This window comes from Hetaerina americana, unplaced genomic scaffold, assembly GCF_022747635.1.
Source record: "Hetaerina americana unplaced genomic scaffold, ioHetAmer1.1.p SCAF_1, whole genome shotgun sequence".
Lineage (NCBI taxonomy): Eukaryota > Metazoa > Arthropoda > Insecta > Odonata > Calopterygidae > Hetaerina > Hetaerina americana.
Genome location: NW_027286069.1, coordinates 69,841,189 through 69,868,595, shown reverse-complemented (window position 1 = coordinate 69,868,595; position 27,407 = coordinate 69,841,189). Strand labels below are relative to the sequence as shown.

The following is a 27,407-nucleotide window of genomic DNA, read 5'->3' as shown; positions in this document are numbered from 1 at the left end:
GCTTGGAGAGAACAAATTGTCTTCAACAGCTTTTAAGAAAAAATTATTTACAGCATCTGGGGTGAAAGGAAGATTTTCTTTTCCATTACCATGACCAACTTCTTGATTGATTACTCTCCATGCTGCCTTCTGTATATTTTTTGCATTAAATGTAAAATCCTTATAAGCTTAATTTTTTGCACACCTAACTGAATGATAATAATCTCTTTTGTATTTCAAGTAAGCCTCTTTGTCATGCAGGCTTCCACTGGTTTTGTAAGAGTGGTAATAACTAATTAAATCATTTTTAAGGGCTATTAATTCCCCAGTATACCAGTGATTATTTTTAGTGGGCATAGAGTTCAGCATTTTTTTAGGAAAGCATTGTTCAAAAATATCTTGGAAATAACCTAAAAACTTGAAAAACACATTTGCTCTACAGAGTCTGTGCAAATACCATGCCAATTGGTACAAGATAGAAGCATTTTGAAACTCTCTTAACATTCTCTTGTTATGTGCCTCATGATAATGGTTTTACCTCTATTTGATAATATCTTTGGGTATATTAATATAAAAAGAAGTCAAGTTCAAGGGAGGATCACCTCATTAGAAAATAATTTTAAGAAGATAATGGCACGTGAATAATAAATACATTGTTAGGTGTACTTAAGTTTGTGAGATTTCTTGCCCCTTTCACTGACACTAGCCATGTGTGAAGTTATTCTGATTAATATTTGAAGAACACTTTCAATATCGAAGAAGTTATTACTAATTTGAAGAGAGTAGCTCAATACGTCTAGACGTTATTCTCCAAATAGGTTTAAAGTATGAAAATATTGCTAAAGTAATTAAACATATCGAGGCACTCTCATTTAATTTTATTGAATGAGGACAGAGTATGACCCAACATAAATGGGAAGATTTTATCCATATATAGAAATTTCAGTTTTTGACTATACTCTTTATTTTCATTTCGGAGTTTTGCCACTATTTTCCTTGCTTTTTATCAGGGGTGGGTTATAGGAAGGAATGTTTTGAAACCTTGGGAATTTGCCTAGCAAGGACCTTTGGAAAGCATGTGACTGAGAGTTTGCACGTATGAAATTATTTTTCACCGACTTGTAACATTAAAATAATACCAATTAGTCAATAAATTACTTGTACGATATCATTCAGGATGGTCAGGCCTGATCTACGTAAGAAAAGTATTTTTGTGGTATCTGTCCGTCCCTTTCCGCCAAATTCTATCATCCCTCAGTCCAAATGTGTACACCTACGAATACAGGCATTTAAGCATCAGTAGCATATCCCAAATATTGCATTACATTTCGTTGTGAATAAAAGAGTATAATTATTCACACTACACTCAATGTGAAAGTCGGTCGTTGATTGCATGAGCATGGTCAATTTAATTTCCCGGTACCGAAGTTTCGATTGAATTTGATGCTCGATTGTTTCATTAAATACATCATGAATCCATCCATGCAACTGCATTCATGAAGATTCGCCTTGTTGTTCACCAAGTGAAAGATGGAAAGAAAAAGTAGTTCAGATCTCCTGAGTACCGAGGGGAATCATTCAAAGAATGCTAGTTTGGATTCCTTAGCATCGGACTCAAAATCCAGTTCTTTGAATTCAAAATTGGGTCAAGACTCGGTAAGTTTTAATCATTCGGTTTTGTTTATATGTGATACGGCGGAAGTTTAACTTCATGGTTAACTTTGCGTTGCCTGTCATTTTTATAACTTGCATAGAGACCAAACGTTAGGTGTTAACTTTCTCTTGGGGTCGTTGCTTGGCGTTGGAAAATATTTTTTTCTAGGTAAGTTCAAGCAAAGATTCACAATCAAAATATTATGATACACCAAGTTCTTCGTCCAGTGAAAATGTGTCAACTGTTGAAATAAAGGGAAAAGTAAGTAAATGTTCACTTATTAGAAAAAGGAACAACTATTAGACAGAAAATGATATGCTAGCATGAGTGCAGGTTATTTTTTTTCTTTTCGTGCACCAGTAATTTATTCACTTCATTCTTAATGTTGATTTTAACACATGTACACGCATAAATCTGCAACAGTGCTTCGTATGGTCTCGTCGCCGATCAGATTTGCATTGAAAATGCCCTTTACGTTAGCATTTTACTTAAGTCTCGGTGCATTTTTCTTATTACAAAAGATTGCATGTTTGAGCGGCTAGTGTCGCCAGATGTGTTTCCTTAGCCCAGCAGTATTCACCATTAGTTACTCAGGCGGGGTAGTAAGGCTGGAAGTTTGTTCCATGAATCGATAATGATAAAAGTGACTATGTTTTAGGAATTGGAGTGTGTATTTTAGGGGGATAGATGATATTGAATGTTGAATTACATGAAGATATATTATTATGTGGAATTTAAGCTGAGAGCAATAGGAAGACAATATATTTTTTCCTCGGCTTAGTTTTAATTTTTGTATAATTAGCAAATATTTAAAATCGGATTAATTTAATCACTATTTGGGTTGCTATATCATCTGTTTCATCCATATTAAGATTTCAATTCGATAGATTATTAGTTGGTACTTTAATTGTACCCTCTTCCTCATGTGACAGAGAACAGAAACACAACTTAAATTATAATACTTTATGGTTCCAAAGATTATCTATTATCATGTTTTTTGTATGCAGATATGATGCCATGATATTTAAATTATAACCTAAGGCTTCCATTGAAATAAGTAAAAGGTCTTACACCTATTCACAATTATTGTTGAACCCAACTCATTTACTCTTTTTGGAAAAGATTAAATAATTGATGTTACGCTGTGTTTGACAGAAACTAAAACATATATAATCCAGTCGACAACCTTGAATTTTTGGCACATAGTTCAAATTTTAGATGACTTGGGCTCATTTTCAGTTCAGATAATGTCATTGCTGTGTTATAGTTTTAGAGCCAACATTTCAATAAAAATTGCATGGAATTATTCAGGCTTCAAAGTTCTATAAATGAGTTTAATATGCTCTTGAGTTTCAATAGATATTTGTTACATGGAATTCAGCATTATACAGGGTGGCTTCAAAATTATTTCAATTTAAGCAAGATTTGGCTTATTATTGTTAGTGATAGCTGCTGGCAACATGTTTTACTCCAGAAAATATTGGCATTGCATCATACCTCCTTGCCATCATTGTGATGATGTATCATGCTTATAATAATACTCTTCCATTACTAGTTATCATTGATATTGGAAATAACAATCGAAACAAACCTATTAGTTAACTACTTCTTGCTTGTTATTTTGCAAGGTTTTTAATTTTGGCTAAAATTTCATTTTTAACTTACCTTTGTTCATATTATTGCTTATTTTAATACAGAAATTTCCGATTAATGCCTTGTGAATCACATTGACTATTATATAGAATTGTAAATACATTTTATTTCAGTCAAAATAAAAAAATTGATGCTGGAAATGACAGTTGGAGTTTCTTAATTTATTAGAAGGTAGCATGAAAAATACAAGGGAAATACACACATGTACAATTTTTAATGTAGTGGAAGGCCAAAGTAAGTTTGTCTTCCTAATATTCTCTTGGCAATATTTCCTGAAGCTAAGTATGGATTCATTCCAATAGAAGTATCCTTACAGTTCCTGTATATTTCAGTTTTCATCATCAATTACGTTGGACTTGTAGTTATGGCAATCTTCATATTGATTGCTTGCAATTATCTTTTATTATTTGGTATAAAACCTGTTGACTGATCATGTGCAGGTTACTTCCTCTTTCCCTCGCATCCCTTTGGTTCCATGTGAATAAAGTTTCTGAAAGTATTTTTTTTTGAGAAAAAATAACTTATTCTTTCTACCAATTGCCAATGTTGTATTTTAGTAGTTCAAATATTATTTACCATAAGAATTCGAATATCGCCAATCCAGAATACAACATTTTTATATTATTCTCATGGTACAAAGCTAATACAAAGTGTATTGTAAAAAGAGGATAAAAGAGGAAGAGGAGTCTTAGTTCATTCCAAGAGTGGACTCGTCTGCTTTGATGGTTTAGCATTCCCATTTGGGTGGGGGGATAATTTGTGTTGAATCTCTGCTTTTTGCCATGTATGTAATCCTCATTTAAGGTCTAATACAAATAAATCTCTAAGAATAATAAATTTCTGAACTGATTCATTGTATGATGAAGTTTGCTAATAAAAAGAGGAGAAAGTCATAGCCTCGTCCATGAAATTGTACCAAAGCATAAAACCATCTATTCTCTTGTTTGTGATGGAATTTTAGTCCCTTAAATGGATGATGTATAGAAATAAAAATGAGAAACATTAAATTTTGTTTTTCTCATGCTGTAATTTTCCTCAAATTAATTTTTTATGGTGATTGTTAGTTGTAGATTATAGGATTTATTTATAAACAATTAGTGTGTCCAAGTGACTATCAAAACTCGTTTGTCTCTTTATTGCCGCTTCCAGTCAATCCCTCTGAATAACTTCTTTGATGACTTAGCAGAGTTTTTGGTATAAACTGTAAGTTCAATAAAAGAACTTGTTCCCCTTCATTTTTTTGCTATCATTCTCTGCTCCAATGATTTTCCTTTCTCACCAGTATCTTTTGTTGGTAACAAGTGAATTCATTGCATGTTGATACTAGTCATTGCTTACCCAACCCTATGGTTCTTGTCTGACACCATCATTATTGGTTTCCAAAGAAGTAATAGATATTTTTGGATCGATTGGAGAAAGAATGCATTCATTAGTATCATTTCTTTAACATTGTAATCCAATTTCAATATAAATTTCAGTAATAAATGCCTGTGCTTGGCTTTGATATCTTCTACCATCTATTGTATGCACTCGCTCCATTAAGCAACGAAAAAGATTGCTTACGTGCTTTTCATAACCTCATTTCTTTGTGTTACATGCTTGCCTAATGATATATGTTACCTTTCTTGCAACAACCTTGTTGGTTGATTGTTAGCCGAATGAAATAAATGTTAAACAAAGAGGAGTCTTCTTAAAATTTCACGACTACTGAACGTCGTTTTGTGCATTCATTCACAAGTGAGTTGTGGTTTGAGTTGTTGGACGTCATTACAAGGAGCGTTTTCTCTCAAATCTTAGGGATTTGCTATCCTTTGTTATCATCATTGAATTTTAATTTCATGTATTTAATTGATACTTTCCCTAAAAACTAAGGGAAAAGTTTTACATCATAATCCATCTCATTCATGTTTCCAATTCATCAGTGCAATTAGCGCATAGTGAACAGAGGCTTGCATTTCTGTCTTCCCTAAAAACCATGTGAAACTTTTTCTGCAAGCACCTCCAGTATGAATCTATGATTACTTCTTTGGACATATTACTAGTGGATTTTCTGCTGTAGATTCTTTGATACACACATATTTGTTGCACCTGCAAGTGAAGTACCAGTTCTATCAAGTGCCACAGCCACCTCTGGGGTGTAGTTATATTATAAGTTGTAGTTTTATATAGATATATAAGTGAATATATTTTGTCTTATGGCTTCTCAACAGATGGAAATGTACTGTGTGCACTTTTATTTACTGTCTCAACTTTCAAATTCACTATATGTCATTTTTAGAATTAACATATCTTATTTTGAGGAAAAAGAGATTCCATTGTTTATCACATGATGTGTCAAATCCATAAAACCTCTTTGAAAAATTCAGGATTGGTACGGAAGAAAGGATAGTGTCCTCCTATGCATCAGTGATAATTTCTGAATGTTTACAAAACATAGTGCTAGATCTCATTGCTCAAACTTTTGGTTTCCTATTGTAATTATCTTAAAGCTGTTAGAAATTATTGTATTGAGAAATGCTTCGAACTTTTGGAGAGCATATACTTATATTGAAAATCTATTTAAAAGGTGTTAAATATATTTTAATGTGTATTAATTGAAAATTACCCATTTAGTGCTTGTTAGCATATTTTACAGCCATAAAGTGTTTGGTAGTGTCCAATAATATAAGGGAGAGCTGAGAGTGCCTTTGGCAAATGCTATAAATTTTATTTGACAAAACGGAGGCTCATCTCAATGCTAGTTTGATGTACTAAAAATTGTAATACTAGCAGAATGGTATATGTAATTTTACTCTGTGTATGTATTTTTTTCATATTGCATACTAATTTATAAATTAAATGCTCTTGGTGAAAGCGTAGGGCTTACATCAGCCATTTGAAATCAGTTTTGTTAACAGATGAATTTAAATTTACCTGGCCGTACAATATCACACATCTTGCATATTTGTGATGTGGCTCTCTCCAAAAATATAATGTTCAGAAAGCCACATATTTTTACAAGTTTTAACCTAAGCATGTATTCGTTGGAAGATAGACTGATATAAATAATCTCCAACTACTTGATCTCTGGTATGTTCATCATGTCTTTGCATGTATGTCTCCATTTAGCGAGAAGTATTATAAATATTGTACCTTTTATCTTTACCATGAGGTCTAATAGGCACTAAGGAATGTACATTAAGAATGAATTTTCCATTGCTGGACTTACCTTGTTTTGATGAATGAAACAATTAACAGTGGCATGTGCCAGAGTGTGGAGGGTGCAGACTGTACGGCTACCATCCCTGGGAAAACCATCCAAAATACTTAATGACCCCATGAAGTACATAGTTGTTTTTTTTTTAAGTTGAAGCTGCTTATTCGAGTACACTAAGTCTTAAGTTCCCTGTTAATAAATTTAATTTACTAAACCCAAACTTTGAGATTTCCATATCCAGTGATTATCCCTTGTATCTACTCATCTTGAGTAATGGTTGCTTGCTTGAATAAATAGACACTTGAATGGCTATTGAGGGATCAAGATTCAAATTTTTACTCACTCAATGGATATTTTCATGATGAATATCAAGACATCAGTATAGTAACTTACACCAGAGCACACGACTGGTTATAATGTTGTATTTTGGTATTATCCCTAGGATTTTTATTTTATGTGCTAAGTGAATTGAATTGTAATATCCTCCTCTTACTGTTACTTCAGCTCATGCCACAATGTGTCAATGTTAGTACATATAATTGAAACCTATGGTTCCCGATTGTAAAAACTATGTAAAATCAATTGTTAATGGTGGTTTCAAATTTAATTTAGGTACATTTATGTATCAGCTGTAGTTTTTGGATTGGAAACCATGAGTTGATTTTTAAAATCTGTATTTCTGCCATCTGGTGCAAGTTTCAATTCTTGAAATATGCGGAGCATTTCTCAAATTGTGAATTTGCTTTGTTGACCCTATACTTCACACTGTTTGAATTGGGAAAATTTCTTTTTGCAACCCATTTAATCCTGACTACTTTCAAAGTTAAAACATTTTCAAAAGAATTTCTCCAAAACTTGCAACTTAACCATTCAGCCAGAGGTAATATTGTATTATTTCCAGTAAATATCTGATTACTCTGGTCCCTTTTATCAGTGTAAATATGTACAACAATACTAAAACAACAACAATAATAATAATTTGATAGGATCATAGATGAAAGCAGTATTCAGTGAGAATATTGTGACACCGACTTTCCTTTGATGTTTAATTTAAACAATTCACCAATTTTACTTAAGTGAAGCGACCTGAGTATTAATTAAATTTCAAGATTTTTATTTTTACGTAGAGATTTTTAATTTCATGACGAATTTCCTTGTCAATTGGATATTTTATTGAGGATGTGTTTCCTGCAGATGATGTTAAGTTGTTACTGAATGTGGTTTGCAACTAAAAACCTCTTGGTTCAAATAACAAATGAAAATTATTTAATCAAATTGTGTACCATTGAAAACATGCTACCATTACATATGCTATAACATGTGGTTTCATCTATGTCTTCGGAGGATTTTTGATGATGAAATTTATATCTTCAGATATGCACTAATCATTGAAACAAAATCAACTTTTCTTCATTTTGTGCATGAAATAGAGCATATTCAGGTCTAGTTAAAGTTAATGGCATGATTTGCTAGAATACTAGTGCCATAGAGCTATTAAATCAACATAGTTATAGGCATAAAATTAGTTTGAAGGTGTAATTACGATTATTTAAAATTTTATTATAATTTTATTTAAGTAGTACTTTTAATGCATTTAATAGTGAGTAATTGTAATTCAAACAAAGTTAGATAGGTAGCATATGCTGACTTTTATAACTTTAATATAAAAATCAAATTTAATTAATATGATATTTATGAGCTAACTTAATTAAATGAGGTAAAAGATTTGCCTACAAAAGAAATTCATTTTATAAGAAAAACTTCTTTTTAATCCATAATGTTTCATTGTCTCCCCTCTGTTAATGATAATAATCATCCAATTTTCATATTATTTATTTAAGATGTAATGTAATAACCACCTGTTTTAAATGAAAGACTTGTGGGCTTAAGATTCATAGTTTAATTTGCTTCAGTTGAATGCATATGTTTCTCTCCTTAATTACTTTGCTATGATGATATTTATTTGTTTCAGGCATCACTAGCTAGCAGTCGGGATATTGTTGGTGGAGTCAATGCAGATGGAAGACATTGTGGGACTCCCTCTCCTCCAATGGGACCATCAAGTGGTGTCTCCACCGGAATGGCACCAAGGCCTGATGACCCACCACTACTGCCGGGTGAAGTGGTGCAGGGCGTGGCCAGGGATGTGACATACCTTTGCCCTTATTCTGGACCTGCGCGAGGGGTTCTCTCCGTGACCACTTATAAACTGCATTTCCGTAGCATGGACCGTGATACTCCTTATGTAGTTGATGTTCCATTAGGTGTGGTAGGTATAATATGGGAAAATCAATGTCTCAAAACAAGTTGTGTGTGTTAAGTTATTTAGAATTCATCATAAATACACTGTAAATTGAATCACAAGTTATTAGTTATTTGGAAGTAATTTTGAAAACTGAAATTTTGAATCGTATCATTTTTTTAAGTGATATGATAGCTAGATAAAGGATGCCACAGTTTAATTGCCACTCTTCATTGAAGTGAATGAATGGAAATCTTAATTTTGAGGTAAACATGTGCTGCCATGTTTGTGTGAAAATATAAAATATTTAAAAAAAATTTATTTATTTTATCTAAATAGTTTCCAAGAAAGAATATCGAAATATAGAATATTGAAATCGGACCTAGACCATGCTACTTTGAGAATTTTTGCACTATTTATGCAAAAAAATTGGAAACCCTTACTTCGTACTTAAGAAGGGCCCTTATGGTCTCAATTTTGCCCAAATGAAGGCGTTTATCAATCTATCTATGTATCTGCTTTGTGCTATCTTGGCGTGATTGGTCCCCGAACAAAAATATTAATTTTCATATTTATATATTATAAGGATTAGGATGAGACACAGATCAATGTTGTCTAGGCATGTAATGACATGATAAATCAATTAAAGCACATCAAGCTTTCCTTGCTGACTTTTGTACTGCTGTTCAAGTTGCTGTTTCCCATGGAGGTTGTTTCTCCATAATTTACACCTGCACATAAAATAGAGGCACTAGCCAACGACAAGTTGGAGGAAAGACCAAATCAACGAGTGGGTGTAAAGCAAAAATACACTTTGATGAAGATTTCCTAAAAAGGGACCTAATACTCTGGTAAACCACATGTGAGAAAGACTAAGTGGTGTATAAGTGGTTGCTTTTACTTCAGATAGATGAGCTCCCAGGGTATTTAGAACAGCATCCTGTGATAAGGTCTTCTAAATGTGGAATTCTCAGTAGTTCTTGCCTTTCAGTGCACTGTTACTATTGTTTCTTTGATGTTACATCTTCCTAAAAACTTGAATATGTTTGCACATGCATATTTTTATCCAGAAATATTGTACTATGATGCCAGTTAATTAGCAATTTTCATGTAACTCTTCTGCAAGGGGTTCACATGTTGGACTGACATTTTAAAATACAGTTAAAAACCAAAATACTTACATTAGTCTTATCTCTTTTCTTGTGCCTCAGGTGAGCAGAATTGAGAAAGTAGGTGGTGCATCAAGTCGAGGAGAAAATTCATATGGAATTGAGGTATTTTGTAAAGATATGCGCAATCTACGTTTTGCTCATAAGCAAGAAAACCATTCTCGTCGCAATGTCTTCGAGAAGTTACAACAGAGGGCTTTTCCCCTCTCACATCGTCTTCCTCTATTTGCATTTGAGTACACTGAGAGATTCCCAGAAAATGGTTGGACTGTCTACGAACCTATTGCTGAACTGAAAAGAATGGTGAGTGTCCCAGACCTGGTTATCTTCTTCATTTGCATATGTTTTAAAACTCGAGCTTAATTTGTTTCTTGACTATTGTAGCTATTCAGCTTAAAAAATAAGCTGATTTCAACTTGGATACCCATGGACATATGTTTTTTTAGCCTTGGTGATGTTTGTCAATTATTTGTTGAACTGTATGCATGGAATTATACTTTAAATATACTTGAGGGATCTTTTCTCCATAAAATATTCAATTTTGGGTGCTAAACTAGTGGTTGGGTTGTTGGCTGTAGTCCAAGTACTTAATTTCCAGTTTGTGCCATTGATTTCCTGTCATATATCAGAAATATTTTAGTACTTTCTGAATACCATCAAAATGATAAATTTCTTTGCAGCAAGTTCTGATGGAAAATATTGTTGAATACCTGTCAGGGCTGTCATCTTTCTCATTTCTGTGAAATTAGAAGGATTTATATCACTGTAATGTGTATGGTTTCTTTTTTCAATAGGGAGTGCCTCATGACACATGGAAAGTGACCAAAATAAATGATAATTTTGAGTTGTGTGACAGCTACCCACCAATATTAGCTGTGCCAGGGCAGGCTACAGATGATGATCTTCGCTCGGTAGCAGCTTTTCGAAGTCGAGGTCGAATTCCTGTATGTGAACCACTTATTTTATTTCTTTGAATGTTTCATTTTAGTTCTAAACTTATGCAATTGGCTTTATACTTAAAAACTGATGCATAGTTTTTTTATGTTAACAAGTTTACTGGATGTAAGTTGCTGTATGTCTTGATATGAGATAAATTTTCTTATGGTATCAATTTAAGGGTCTCCTTGAAAATGACTTAGTAATTTTTGTTAGTCGGTGGTTTTTTCTATGAACCTATGTTGATAGTAACAAATAAGGTGGATAGGTGAATACCTAATTGCCTTCGGAATAATGATTTGTAGTGCATATGTTACCCTTATTTTCATTGCAAAATCCTTTATTGAATTTAAATTATTATCTTGTTGGCATGCTTTAATTCTACCACAATTTTCTTGATATAGGTTCTTTCATGGATACATCCTGAGAGCCAAGCGACAATTACTAGATGTTCACAACCTCTTGTTGGAGTTAGTGGGAAGCGTAGCAGAGAGGATGAGCGATATATACAACTTATAATGGATGCCAATGCTCAGTCTCATAAATTGTTTATCATGGATGCACGGCCAAGGTATCTATCAATCTTATGTTCTACATTATGCAATGGAACTTCACGGAACAAGAACCTATCCGAGGGAGTAATTTGCATAATATGCAAATATATTTTGATCAAAAATTACTTGCTTAAATGAGTGACTTTTCTCTTAACGAGTGATGAGAGGAGGGAATTCCTGGGATGATTGCACCCCTGGTGCTTCAGTTTGTGTTTAGTATGTGTTCCTCTAGTATCTTAGTGTCTCTAGTGATCACACATTTCGAAACTTGTGTTTTGATGTTTTTGATTTTTTCTGTGCAAAGTTAAATAATATTTTGTGCATAGATTTAAAAATACCCTGAAGAAAAAGCTGCAAAAAGACATCCATAAGAGAATAAAAATAGAAGCATAAATGAAAAGTAATATTATTGAGAAGTGAGAATGAGATATGAATGTATTTGATCTAGCATGCCCGTACAATCATTCAACATAAACAATTTGCGCAGTCCTCAAGAACAAGGCCAAAATAGAGGAGATAGATACTTCATAGGGAGTGACAAGAAGATCTACGTAATGGTTACGTAGGCTCTATGATGTTGAAAGGTTGCTTCTCTTATGAATAAACAAAAAGCAATTGCAATGTGATGCTATTAACAAGAGTATCATTTCTGAGAAGGTGAAAGTGAAATTTGTCGATCTCTTTAAGAAGATGCCAGGTTCATCTATGGTTGAAGATGCATTTTGAGGAATCTCTGTGTGGTTCAAGAAGTTAAAGGGAAGAACTGACATCCACAGCATTGTGAGGCATGTTAAAGCAGCAAGCTCTGAGTCAAAGGTTGCAGAGAACTTTATCAATGACTTCAAGAAGCTGCTAGATTCTGAAGGTTACCTGACACAAGTTTTTAATTGTGATATGAGATGGTTCCCTTCCAGAAGAAGATGCTAAAGCAGACCTATATTTGTGCACCCAACAGTAGACGAGAATATATTCGATGGTTTCTGGCTCAACTTTGTGGAAGTTCATGATCATCAAATGAAGAACACAATGTATTTTTCCGCTGTTCTTTATTTTGTTACTACCAGATTCAAAGCTTGGCATCATAATCAGGCACAAATTAGTCAAGTTGGGGTTCATTTACATATCATTCATTGTGGGGGTAGGGGTGGGTGGGAGAGGGAGAAGGGGGGAAAGAGGAGAGGGGTGTTAGGCATCAGGAAAAGTGATAAGTGAGGTTCACAGTGGGGGGGGGGAGGGTAGATAGGTCTTTCCGTGAAGGAAAGGGATGCTTCCAGGATTGGGTAGAGGTATTCTAACAATAAATCATTGCCCAAATGACCCTTTTTCGAATTCTTTCTGAGTTCCAGCTCTTCCCACTTGTCCAACCTCCTTCCTTTGTCCATTTGGTGTATGAAATTCAATCATATTTTCACTCATAAAAGATTGGTTTCTATGTTCAGAAATTATCTGATCAGTTTACTTGAAATACCTCATATCCTACAGTAGTGAATTTTAGTGAGAACAATTCTGCATCTACTGAGTCAAAGGTGATTTGCCGAAGACTCTTGAGTGGCAGAAAATTTTAAAGTGCGAATTGTGCTGAGGATTATGTAATGAGTCTAAATTGAAGAGGACAAGACATTTTTTTCAAGGAAAATCATCATCCTGTTTGCCCTGACATCAAATGTTTTTGGGAAAAATTACAAGTTAGATATTTCAAAGAAACTGGGAGATGCTGCAACAGTAACTTATAACTAGGTCATCCACCAATATTCGCTAAGTTAGATATTTGTTGATAATTGCCCAGTATTTGGTGATCATCATTTTATGTGAAGGAATAACCACAGCCATTTTTAGTTTGCCAAGAAAAATTCAAGAGGACAAAGAAGCGTTAAATAAGTGGTGGATGATCTGCCAGGGAAGATGGGGTATTTTCTGTACTTCAGGAAAAGTTTTGGTTACTCCATTAAGTCAGGATATTTCATTCCTATTGGGCATAGCAGCTATATTCCCAAAAGTGAAAATAATCTTAATTAGTTCAAGTGGAAAAGGAAAATTCATTAAAATGAAGTGAACTTCATAAAATTGTTACCTATATTTGCCAGTGGGAATCATTCACTTGAGGGACAGAGTTAGAGTAGACCTACCATTAGTTATATATTTTGGGAATTTACTATCTTAAGTCTATTTTGGCATTGTAATGTGATCTAGAGAATTTTCAGGGAATGCTTTGTAAATATCTCTTCTTTTATATCACCTTTTTATTGTTTTAAAAACATTTCTTGACATGGCTTCACTATTTGTATTGATGAGTGTTGTCATCATCTAATATTGACTCACAGGGTTGAAAATGTTACCCAATTTTAATTAAAGCATGAGGAAGTGTTGTTTTTTCTAATGATCATTATCCTTATCATTGTTTCTTTTGAAAATCACTACAATGCTTGAAATATGGCTCAGAGTCATAGTCAGAATGCTTCCATGTAGGTGCTCATTAAATCAATCACTTTTTAAGCTAGTTGGTTAGTGTGTGAATAGGGTGCTTGAATGAGATAATGTCACCCAAACTGGGAATGGAGAAGGGAACCTCTGGCCATATCCTTGTTTCCAACACAATTACAACATCAGGTTGCATTCTGAATTAGATGAGTTGATTTCTGAATAGTCATTACTCAAAAGAGCAAAATACCATGTTTTTACTACAGATGATATTCATTTAAGAAAAGCAAAGCAAGCTCAATCTTTCTTGGATATCCACAATCTCCCTCCCTTGTGACTATTCCTATTCATCAAGGACAGAGGAAAATGCAGAAGGGAAAATTTTACCACTGCAACTGTGCAAAGGATAAAAATAAGCAAGTTTATGTATAGCTGAGGGTTGAAAATTAATAATATTCGTTGCTTTTTCATTGCAATTCTCAATATGGGCTCAAAAACATCTAAAAGTTGTAAGAAGACCTTATTGAAAATAGTAGGAAGGTATTTCACGTGTGGTATCTTGCCCTTGCAAGATAATTCAAGTGTTTGATACTATGAATGCTTTATTGTAATCATGGAGTCTCGGAGCATATCACCTGCAGATATGAGGGTTCTACTATGTACATATATAGTATTAACATTTGTTGCACCATTATTATTGACTTGGATAGATTCAAAGTTTTTATCACGTTGGCACATTAAGTTTCATAAGATGATACAGCATGGCAGAGTAAAAGAACTTTTGAACATTTTAATGTGAATCCTTTTTTAGTGCACTCTATTATGTTCCCTTTACCGCGTTGGTTTATGTGATCAGTTAATAATTACCCAATAGCAATTCCTAACTATATTTTATGTGCTGATGAATGTTATTTTTTCCACTTCTACCTAGTGCAAATGCCATTGCTAACAAGGCAAAAGGAGGAGGATATGAATCAGAGGATGCCTATCAGAATGCTGAACTTGTTTTTTTGGACATCCATAATATCCATGTCATGAGAGAGTCACTGAGGAAGTTGAAAGGTATTTACAGATGTTTCATTTTTTTACCCGAGCGTCAATCAAAAAATCATCTAATTCTTATGAACAGTGGTAACTTATAATAAGGTCACAGGTTACCTGCTGTTTGTTTGCCTCCTATTACCATTGTATATGGTTTAAAATGATTTATTATATTTTTTCCTTTAAAAAATATTTCAGCATGCAAATGTATATGCTGGCATACCAAAGTTTAGGTTCTCTTGTTATTATATTGAAGTGAAACTTGAGTAAGTTAAGATAAGCAAGTGCGTTTATAACTTAGAGTTGCAAATGGCCATTTGCAACTCTCAAAGCCTATTTTCTCAGTTATTCATTCAGGTGGCAGAGGCAAAAGAAATACGAAATACAGGGCAGTATGGAGGAAATTAGTGAATGGGACTATGTCCCATGAAGTATATTAAAATCATGGGTTTTAATTATGCAAAAAAAACTTGGTGCTGGTACCTCAGTACCAACACCTAGGGCAATATCACCACTGCTTGGCACCAGTACCTCACTATTGGTGGCTATAACAAGAATCCTCTTTGCCGGTATCTAGGGAAAAATCGTCATAAAGCAGATGATACCGCCAGTGACTAATTCAATTAATTCATCAAATAATTCCTATTCAATTACTTGTGCACTGAGATCTATTTATTTCCCTACCATAATTTGGTACCTAGGCTATGAAAAGTAGGAACTGGTGTATAGGGAAAGAAGCCTAGGTATTTCTTGCTACCTAGGTAGTACCAACTCCTGCTAAAATGAAAATTTTTATCTTTTCATATCCAAAAGGTAATGATGTAAAGGTTGTTATAATAATAATAATTATTATTATTGGTCAAGGTAAGCATTGAATGGACAAGGCTTATAAAATAGGTCAACAATTTATTTCCTTGTCTTTCCTAACAAAATACAACCTGATATCTTGCACTTCTTTGACTCCTCCTTTTATTCCATGTACTTCCTTTGTCCCTTCATAATGTCCAATATGCCTATTCTTTGCCTACTCCAGTTTGATCTGGGTAATCGAGGTTTTGACATTCATTTCATAGACTGAACTTCGGCTAAAAGTCATGGCATTAATTAGTTCCAATTGTGATTGATGTTAAATAATTTCCTTAAATGATTACAACTGATTGGTTAATGTAGTGTCAATTATGTTAATTCATTTAATTCTAAAACAAGACATCACCAGTCTAAGAAGCAGCCAAATTGAAATTCAATCCAACATATATCTACATCACTCTGTTTCTTTCTTTCGACAATTGCAGCCCTGAATCGGTTATTTTTATGCATATATAGGCATAAAAATATGCATATTTTTATGCGTAAGTGCTTAGGCAGACATGAAGTATTTGTCCAGCAATAAACTTATCAGAACTTTTGAGGTTAATGAATGGCAATGTTAAAGAAAATGGAGGACATAGTAGAAAATTTTGTGCAAATAAGATGATAGTTTATATATTCAAATTGTCCTGTACATGTCCAATTAAATGGTTAAATTTTTATTGCCTATAAATGTTTTTGGAAATAATCGAATACCTACCTAAATATACTCGGATGCTCTTAAAAAAATGTGTTTATGTCTGGGAAAGATCAGACACGCACAGCCAAAAGCATGACTTTGATGGGTTAGCATTAAGCTTAAAAGTAATATTGTCAACATTATTATTATTATTATAGAAGTGATGCAGGTGCATATATTTATCTATTTTAGTTCAATTTCTCATATATTTCATTTTTTTTATTTATGTCTATTGTGTCATGTTAATATGTAATATGACATGTTTTTTTTTGGGATTTCATCTCTTTATATTTTGATTTTATTTTAGAGCTGTGCTTTCCCACAATGGAAGAGACTAGGTGGTTGTCTGCAGTGGAATCAACTTACTGGCTGAAACACATCAAATGCATTTTAGCTGGTGCTGTACGAATAGTGGATAAAGTAGAAAACCATAAAACTTCAGTCCTTGTGCATTGTTCAGATGGATGGGACCGGACTGCTCAGGTTAAACTTTAATTATTTTATTATATATTTAAATTTGGATTTTTTTATTCCTTTATGTCTGAGGAAAGTGATGTTGATGGTTCATGTCCAATGATATGTTCCAAAAGTGCGATTTTTAGTTACCTCACTATTTAAGTATTTGGTTAGAAGTTTCCCATTAATTGCTTGCATGCATGCATTGCATGCAAGTTCCATGGTCTAGTGCATTGGTAATTGGCGAAGGCTAGGGAAATGGAGATGTTAAGGCATTCAATAAATGGTGGCAATAAGGAAAAATCAGATGTAAGATAACCTAAAAGCAGGAATTAATTGACTGATTGCTCCTGATATTATTAAGTTTTATGTGTTTATCTTAAAAGTGCCTTGTTTTAATTTCTTGATTTTGGACCAGTGATACTCTCAATTGTTAATTCTGTGCCATATTGTTTTTATTATTATTCTAGAATATCTTCTTAGAAAGACCCACTACTCCCTGATATTTGTTAATGATTTAGTTTTCATACTTAAAATTTCTATTACTCCTGCCTGAATGTTCATACTGTCAAAAATTTTCAATTTTATGATAATACCCAATTCCCTATATTACAATCAAACATTTTAGATTATGTGTAACAAAATTAGTGTAACAGTATCATATTCATTTATTCAAAATCTCATGATTTAACGTACATGTTTTTTGCTAAAAGATGATTGATTATTTCAATTTTTGTTGAAAATGGCAAATTTTCTATGTATATATTACTGTAGTTCTTGTTTGTAAGTTGGTGCTCCTCTTTTAATTATATTATATGCACTCTCATGAGTAATTCATGCAATTTCTAATCAAAGTAAATGAAAAATATTAGCATCTAGGAATAAACTAACAATTCCCAAGTTTTATTTGTGTGTATGACAATATTCATTTATTCATTTGATTAGATTTCTCCTAAATACTCTGGTTCATTTAAATGTGTACAGAGTTGTTAAATAGGAAACTGGCAACAAGACAGGGAAAGAAATGGGTACGGTAGATAGAAATACAGCAAGTTGGAATGTATGTAGTAATCATAGGTAAACAGATTTACTGTGAAATCTTATTAGAAATTATTACAAGAATTTTCTCTACACTTTCCTAGGTATTAAAATTTAAAATAACAGGTATAGTCTCATCTATACAATAAACTGTCTCATAAAAATTGTACTAACAAAACATCAGCATTACATGTAGTCTAGTTAACACATTATCATGTAATATGTGTATTCAATGTTTAAAAATAACATTTAAATGGCATCAAGATAAACCCAGCACTAGTTATAGTCAAGTCATAAAAACAAGGATAATATGTAATGTACTTAGTTACAAAGTTGTGCATTGGATTATTCTGTTACATTTAGTTAGTGTTGAGCAATATAGGTACAGCATGAAGCTTAAATAAATAGGTTAGAGGAACGGAATGTGTAGAAATCACTTAAGAAAATTATGTTAAGAATCATGCATTGGATATAGCTGAACCTTGAACAGCAGTCTTGGGAGAGATGAGGCTTACTAAAAACAATCCTTATCTGATACTATGAGTGCCATCTGTTTGATTTTCCAAGGAATTATTGAACAACTTACATGGTATCAGTTGAGCAATTTCAAAAGGTACTTAGTGTTGATGAAGAAATTATGAGTTAGTTTGGCAATCAGCATTCATGAAATGGTGTTTGGGGTGAGTTAAGCCCCCTATACTTAACTTGATTTTATTCACTTGCATGGTTTTACTTCTATTTTGGTACGTACCATGTAACTGTATGCTTCTCCAAAATCCATTAGTCTTTATTTTTCCTTGTTCTCTTTGGCTCTATCATTGCTCTCTTTAATTTGTTTATGTAAGGGTTAGATCTCTGGCCTGTGCTCATGGCACATTGTTCTCGTTCTATTTCTTTAAGTCTTCAAAACTCATGAATACCATTTTGGTCTTAAAGTCATGTTCTCGTACTCTCTCATTTATTTTTTGACTTTCTGGATCATGGAGAAGTTCAAACTTTTGCAAGCAGATAGTCACATGTGATAGTTAGGCCTTTGGCCAATCCAATGTTTTCCCGCTCTCATTATTAATATAATGTAACAAAAAGTGTCTTTACTATGTTTGTGGTATTGCTACTACAAGGTGTAGCCAGAAATATGGCATAGGTGACACATGTGTAACAGATGAACAAAAACTTCATACTTTACTCTTTCAATATTATAAGGGTGCCAGTTACATTTTTTTCAGCATGTCAAAGCTACAGTTTGAGGAGTGAAGCATATTGATGAATTATGGAAGCTGAAATGTTAAATATATTTTCCATACCAATAGATCCATTGCTTATTAAAATCAAGAACATGTACGCATTGATGGAGTAACCCAATTTTAATGGAATATTAATCTTTTTTCTTTAATTTTGGTGTTGTAGTTAACTGCACTTGCTATGCTGATGTTGGATCCATATTATCGAACCATAAAAGGCTTTGAAGTTCTGATTGAAAAGGAATGGCTCAGCTTTGGCCACAAGTTTCAGCAGGTATGCTTTCTTTCCTAATTTTGGGGAATAACTGTAATATTAGACTGAAACAGTACGTTATAGCTATTTTTCCTATGTTAGCTTACATATTAAGCTCAATTTTGTATTATCAGCCTAAGTGTTTCGATTCATTTTGTTGCTCTTGTCTGAGAGTAAAAATTGCTTAAGATAAATTTAAATAATTAAAAATAATAATTCAAATAAGATCCTGCTGTGCTGTAACTTGCCTCTCAGGACCGCCTCCTGCTTAATTCCCAATTACAGTAAATGTTTCAGTCCTATGACAGGCAGCGTACATATTTCTTTTTTGGCCTTACCTTCAGATTGATATAAAAAATCATCTCTGTGCTCATCTGAGACATTGTTCCTTAGCCAAGTCAGTGAAAATCATCACTTTTTTCCACAATTAATTAATCCCATTCATTTGGTTATTGAAATGATTTATGGGTGGTATAATTGTTTGAAAAACATTGTTCTAGTGTTCTCTCCACGTATTGCTTAATCAATTTAAGTATACTTTTACCTTGAATTAACTCTATGTACTTCCATAAGTTTTATCTCTAAATAATTGCTGGATGTTTTTAAATTATTATATTAATAATTCAGTGCTTTTGGTTATAAATTTTGGTGTTAGAGGCTAATTTGAGTGATAGCATGGGCATTGTGGAGTGCTCCATAAGTTGTTTCATTTTAATTTGATTGCTTAGATGCTCTAACTCCCTTCCATGAGCTAGTATTTTTAATAATAGCATCATAACTTTCCTGCTTCTGATTAGCGGTTGTTCTTCCAATATGACACCCACATCAAAACTCATTCTAATTCATGCCAACTCATCGATTACAACTCACATAATATCTGGAACAGATAGGATCTTTGGAACTTAAAGTTTTATTCTGGATTCGGACCCATGCTTACATATCAGTTATGTACATGTATTTTGATTCATTATTTCAATGCCCCTTGAATTTATTATTCCCTTTTTGTTGTTTTTGGATTATGTGTGCTAAAGGATGATTGGAGCTGAGATAGATATTCAAAACTGCGGTAATACATGGATTGCATAAAAAGTAACTGGAAAAGTTTTGGAAAGTAATTTATTTCAGATATTGTTACAATGCCTCAAAATTCTTCAAAGTTCATCTCTTGAGCATTGACACACTTTTGCCTGGGGGTATTCCACAGCTCGAAAGCCTCCTGGTTGGTGGATTCCAACAGGATCTGAAGGGCATGCGTGCAGTGCAAGCTTCTTTGACGGCTCTTAGTTTCTGTGGTGGTGTCCTTAAAGGGAGGATTTCACTTTTGGGAACAGGAAATACTCTGCTGGTGCCAAGTTAGGACTGTAATGGGTTTCAGGAATCTATGAGAAAATAAAGTTTTGGTTTCTCTGTGCATAAATTTTTACTGGGGAGTCATTGGAATACTTAAAGAGTTCATTTATATAGTGGTTTAAAACCTGCCTGAAGTGGCTCAACTATTTTTAATTGTATTAATTTTATATTTAATTTAAGACTTAAAGATATTCTTTTATTTACTTATCTTTCATCAAAATTTGATATCTTTGATAAATTCAGTTCTGACTTATATTTAAATAATTGATCAATATTGAAACTTTCATCCAAAACATACCAGTTTCAGGCTTAACTTTGTGGAATTCTTTCGTTATGAGGGTAGAAAAAGAAACTTTGCACTTCCACCTTAAGATTTAATACTTCACACAACCATGGTTTTGATGCTGTGTATCATCATCTGGTGAGATACATGAAAAATTTTGTTCAGCTGACATAGCCTGGCTCCAAGAGGGAAGGAAGGTAAGGGGAGTAAGGGAGAAGGGGTAAGTTGAAAAAATTAGGTTACAGTAGGGGGTAGATGAGGGGGTAGATGAGGGGGTAGTTTGAAAATATTTTTCATGTATGTAACCTGATGATGTTGCACAGCATCGAAACCGTGGTCGTGTGAAGTATTAAATCTATATGTGAGAGTGCCAAGTTTCTTTTTCTACCCTTTTCATCCAAAAGACAAAATAATTGTTGTATATGGTTAAATTTCTTTAATTGCTCCTACATGTATATCTATTTCAAAACTTGCAACTTAACTAACTTCTTTTTCAAGTTTTTGCTTTTTATATTTATTATAACTTTTATTTATTATAACTCTCAAATTGAGGCATGTAAAAGAAAGTTTGTATTTTTTAATTGCCTAATATTAGAACTTATAGGGAAACTATTCTGCCTTGTGTTTAATTGCAGAAATGCCAAAAGTCACTGTGTTTGTCCATTCATCACGTGCCCCTAATTAATTATGTAGAAAATTGAAAAATAATACTTACCAAAAAAATTGTTTTATGGCTAATTTATTCTTTATTGATCGTTGACTTTTTTATATTTTTACATGATACCTTCAGAGGATTGGCCATGGAGATGATCGACATTCAGATGCTGATCGTTCACCAGTTTTTCTTCAGTTTGTGGATTGTGTTTGGCAGATAACACAGCAATTTCCCAATGCATTTGAGTTCAATGAACACTTTTTGATAACTATCCTTGACCATCTGTATTCATGCCGATTTGGTACATTCCTTTTTAACAGGTATGCTTATTCAGTCGACAAATGTTCATATTATTCCAAAGGTTAATGAAGAATATTAAACATAGTGTATATGTTCCAGTATTTTACAGTGTTAGTATAAGTCAAAGTGTATATGAGGGGCCCAAGTAAAATTTTTTTTGGGTGTATGCCAAAGACATAATGAGCAAAAGTTGGTTTTGTAATTAGAAAAGAAATCAAATCAAAATAGATTCATGAAAAACCAGTGGACGTTTAATACTTAAAAAGCTCTCAATTAGTGTGATTCCTAAATGGTGATAAAAATTTTACATTGATATAAATTTCATAAAATCAGTTACGCTGATTGAATTAAAATGTGCCTTAAATGATGTAAATTGCAAGGTTTTTTTATGTGGATGAATATACATTAAGTGAAAATCAAAGTTCTTGGCCAAAGGAAAATCCCAAGTCTTAAATATTTGATAAGGTAGTTGTGTTTGTAGATTCCTTTTGGTAAAATGCCAACCCGAAAGTTCTGAATAGGGAACTGGCTGGTGGGAGTTACCAACAGCGATGGGAAACCTGATGAGGGAAGTGTGTTGCGAACAAGTTACATTTGCTGATTTTTAAGTGATTCTTCTGTTGATAAAGCTGCCAGTTGCTTGTTCTCCTCTTCTCCATTCTCTATTCTATCTATCCTTTAGGGAACCACATTCTTCCACTGTCTTCAATTTTACACACATTTCTGTGCCACAGGCTGTGATTTAGCCTGTATATTCCAAAATTTGATGAACCAACTGAACTCATGTTTTAAAAGAATCATTCATTGTTTCTTACAATAGAAATGTTGAAAGGTCATATGTCAAGGCAAGAGAGCTGAGGAAAGGCCATAATAAGTTTATTTATGGTTTTTATGAGTAATGTATTCACGTTGAGGGATGGTCATATGACGAGGCAAGAGAGATGTGAAAATGTCATAATGAGTTTATTTTTGGTTTTTATAAGCAATGTATTCACTTAGACATTCATTAGTTGGTATTTAAATTCTCAACTAGGTAAAAAGTGCTGCAAATGGAAATTAAAATACGTTATCAAATTCATGAAATTTCATCTTGTACTACCATATAGTTTTTTCCCTGTACTTGTCACTGATTTGCAAAAATTGGTATGGGAAACAAAGGTACTGTTAAACTTACAATGGTGATTAACTTGGGGCTTAATTACATAGTGCTCCTGGTTTTTGGATATTGATGAACAAATATTGTTGAGAAAAAAGAAGTAAAATTGTTAGCCTACAATATTGGCTACTTTGTGGAAAATCAAGATGATCATGAAGTACAGTGCACAGATAGAGGAAAAATTGCAAATCAGGGTTATTCATTTAAAATTATTTACATAACCAAGTTAATTGAATTCTTAATTCCTGATTTCTTTATAACAGTGAGAGAGAGCGTGCTGCTGAAGGAGTGAAGCAAAGGACAGTTTCTTTATGGTCAATGACCAACAGCCGCCTAGAAGGTTTCTGCAATCCTCTGTATTCCCCTTATCTTCACCATAGCCATGTCCTTGTTCCTATTGCATCACTTAGGCATGTACGGCTATGGAAAGGTCACTATTGCCGATGGAATCCTAGTATGAGGCCACAGGTAATTTTTTCATATTTAAAAATTCAGTCATGCTCGTTGTGTGCTCAATGTTTACTTTTAATTTATGGTTAAAATTAGTGTCAAATCATTTTCCTTGCGGTTCATATAAAGTTTGTTTAGTTATGTAAAAGTTTCTGTAACCTAATCCTGAATGAATTCATGTATATTGGCTGTTTTGCCGATATTATGAACTTAATCAGTTGTAGAATTTATAATGTTAGTTTTGTTATCTCAGCAACTGAGATCATTTGGATTAAATTTTCATGGTATCTTTTGTACTTAGTAGGCTAAATGCAATTTTTTTCCATTTAAATAACTTGACATATGGTGTTTTACAATCCAGTGTCAAATCATTTAATTTTTATTTTTTAAATGGAGAGTAAAACTAAACTAACCTGTAAATTTTGTCCACACTTTTGATTGATATGGCTTACTTTCTGTGATGGAAACGTTACATTGGGTTGACAGTTCATTCATATTCTAAGTATATACCTGTATGTTGACTCTGCTTTGGAAATACAAGTGGCCAGAGGTTGATGGGAAAATACCAACATCTGAGGATCTCTGGCAGAGATGCATTCTGCCAGTGTAAGACTGATCATGAAGCACCATCTTGTACTACCATTTGTCATTTTGTTTGTCCAGCATAGTGTTGTCTTTTTGAGTATCGTGGACTCTCTTTTGGTGAACAGCCTTACCCCTGACCGATATTTCTGTGAAAACTATAGGGGCCATCTCCTCCTGTAACATTACCTTCTACACCTTCCCTATACACCTAAGGGTGCCTGCTGAGAGTTTGGAGTCACTATAGGTGCTTGCACACTGATTTGGCTTCATTTGCTAAAACAGACATTTTCTTAACCCATCTTTAGAGACTTCTCATTTTGAAAATCTTTCCTAGTGATCATTTTTAGTCATCCATTTTAAGAGTCCACTTTTGAAGTAACCAATAAAATTCTTGTACATAATTTGAACCCATATTATCAGGTTTTTCTGGGGCATCAAGTTAACTCTTAAATGAATTCTTAATGAGATATCATCTGTGGGATATCATTGGGGATACTGTGAGGTATTCAAGGATACCATGTGTGCACCCTGTTTGTTTTTTTGGTTTAGTGACATGATGGACCTCCCTACCACTAGTTGTCTGCGAACTCATTCAGGTGAGAGTATCATTTTCAGTGAATTATTGCTAAGAAATAACTGAGAAGACTGGATAAAATGGAGGGAGGTGAGGTTGTGAGGTGGAAAAGGAATTTTCAAACTGGCCATACGTCCCTCACAGATGATCCAAGAAGTGGATGACCATCATTAATGGATGTTGCTGCCGAGGCCTTTGCCAAGGAGAGCCTTGCTAAGGCTGAAGAGCAGCCATCCAAATGATCATGAATGAGACTGATTGTAGATTTGGCATTTACAGTGCAAACAGACATGGCGAGACTGCAATTGCGACCAAGGCATGATTGGCAATCAAAGTGATGTGCTTTGAAATTTTGCCACATCCACCCTATTCTCTCGATCTTACCCCAAGTGACTTTTTCTAGTTCCCAGAACTCAAAAAAACCACCGTGAGGTCGGAAGTTTGACATCATAATTGTTATAGGTCAAGAAATTCGGGGATAAATGTACAAGTATGCCAAAGTATTTGGTTGAAAATTGCAATCATGTTAGAGTATTGCAGTTGTTGTTTTTCATTTCTTAATGGTGAGATAGACTCTTACCATTGAATGCAAAACAATTAATGCTTTCATTGAGAAAAAAAATTGGGTTGTCATGTAGTATGGTTGGGTCGTGGTAGTCCAGGGGTAGAGTGGCAGACTACTGACTGGAGGGCCTAGGTTCGATTCTCAGGCAAACCTCTCAAGGCACCCTCAGCTCCACCCAAGCTGTATGATTTTTTGGGTTCCAGATCTTCCTGGGAAACCATAACTGGCCCAGGGAAAGGAACTGGCCCAGGGAAAGGAACTGGCCCCCCTATCCTGATATGTGAATTTCAAATACTGTCGGGCTTAGTACTGAGTGAATTCTACGATCACCTACCAAACTAGCCTTTGGGTTGATAACTGTATTTTTTGGTTTTTTTAAAACTAGGGCCATCTGGAAAGTAGTTCCTGTTTGCGCTATATGGAACACTTGCAATTCCAGTAGCTACTGCTTAGCCTCAAATGCCTTCAGTTGCTTGTCTGCTCACTGTGTGTGAAGTTTCATAGCGCTCTCATGGTTTTTAGTGTTTCTATGTTTATCAATTTTTATCTACAAAAGTATATCTAGGTTTTTAGTTAACAAATAAATTGTTTTTCATGAAAATATGTATTAGTTATTTAAAATCCAAAATGGGTACTGCTTTCTGGATGACTCTCATATTTGAGTGTGTATAGTGTGTGATTTTGTTTATTGTTAGGCTAACTAACCTACTACCAGTTGAATTAAATGCTGCAATTTTCTGCTCTATTTTCACTATTGTTTCCTCTTGCAATCTGAAAAGAGGAACCTGTTTCGCATATTAGATTTTTAAAGTCTATGAAGCACTGTTCTTATTTAAGGATTTACAATTATTTCATCAATAGGACCCTGTTGCGCAGCGATGCCGTGAGCTATTGTCACTGAAGGCACAACTTCAGGCTCAGGTTGAGGAGTGTCAGCGGGAGTTGGAAGCCAGGCAGCTGGCAGCATCAAATGCTTCCAGGGGTGGTGGGAGCATGGGAGGTGGTGGGGGTGGTGTTGGGGGTGGTAGCTCGAGCTCTGGAGGAGCCATCTTGGCCACACCCCCTCCCCGCCTTGCTTCCCCCCTTCAGGGATGAGTCTTTAACCTCCTCCACCCATGTGAACAAATGAAATATTGGGCAGATGTGACTGAACTTTCCGATAGTGCTGACATGTGATAATTTATAACCAAAGCCAATTTTAAGAAGAAAACACTGACTGCCTTGTTTTAGCCGAACACCTGAGCTCATCGTTAAATTAATGAGATAGAGCTTGGTTGTCATTTTATTCATTGTTGCTGGATGGATTTTTATTCTGAGAGTTATAATTTTGTGATCTGTTAAGATTCTGGTGAAGCCAAGGAGGTATTTTTAATTTGCGTTTACATTGGAGCAGAAATGTTCTTGAGATTAATTAAAATTTTTGTGTCATATTAAATCTATTTATGTAAAGATTCCTGCTTTTTTCAAATTATCAAAATAAGCATTTTGATGAGATTTTTGTATGCCGCTTCTATGCCCCATAGACAGTGCTTAACTTGGCGATTTAAAAGTACATACATATTATTGAGCCTGCAGAATGAAATAAATCAGGGAGTATGTTAAGGTTGCAAAAATCAGAGTTTTGTTTTATTTGTAAAATATGTTGCTACTTCATTTTGTTTAAAGATGTTATTTAACCTTAGACATCATGTCTACATGTATCAGTGATTGAATGATAACCTGAGTTTGGAAAATATCAGATGTGACATTGTTACATATTTTAAACCCGTACTGCTTGACCTTTAGTTCACTTTTAATAACAGAATAACAATTAAATGTGACAGTTTTATCCTTTATTTTTCTAATATATGTTATTGTTATTAATAATTAATTATTTTCTGATTCACAGGTGCTCTGTTTATGATAAGTAACTATAGTGCCTCCTGTCTCTCTTTAACAATTCTTTTTTTGTATTTTAATTCTTATATTTAAAGTTTAATTTAATTTCCCTTATATTTAAATTTATAAATTACATGTGCATTCATATGTGTAAGTTTGATTATATCAGTGTGGTTCAGAGAACATACATATGTTTATTTGATGTTAAAAACAATAAATTTGATTGTGCAAATTA

General features: G+C 33.7%; 1 protein-coding gene across 2 annotated transcripts; it reads left to right on the top strand.

The window, feature by feature from the left end:
* Positions 1-1,447: 1,447 nt before the first annotated feature.
* Positions 1,448-27,407, top strand: mtm (phosphatidylinositol-3-phosphate phosphatase). 2 transcript variants are annotated; one of them, XM_071591176.1, is made up of 12 exons: positions 1,448-1,635; positions 1,802-1,894; positions 8,455-8,751; positions 9,936-10,196; positions 10,688-10,837; positions 11,234-11,400; positions 14,733-14,863; positions 16,696-16,871; positions 19,290-19,397; positions 21,800-21,984; positions 23,384-23,588; positions 26,156-27,407. In XM_071591176.1, the coding sequence occupies exons 1-12, from the start codon at positions 1,510-1,512 to the stop codon at positions 26,387-26,389; spliced, it is 2,133 nt and encodes a 710-aa protein (XP_071447277.1). In that variant the 5' UTR covers positions 1,448-1,509; the 3' UTR covers positions 26,390-27,407. The 2 variants fall into 2 exon arrangements, with proteins under 2 accessions (XP_071447277.1, XP_071447284.1); XM_071591183.1 differs by lacking the exon at positions 1,802-1,894.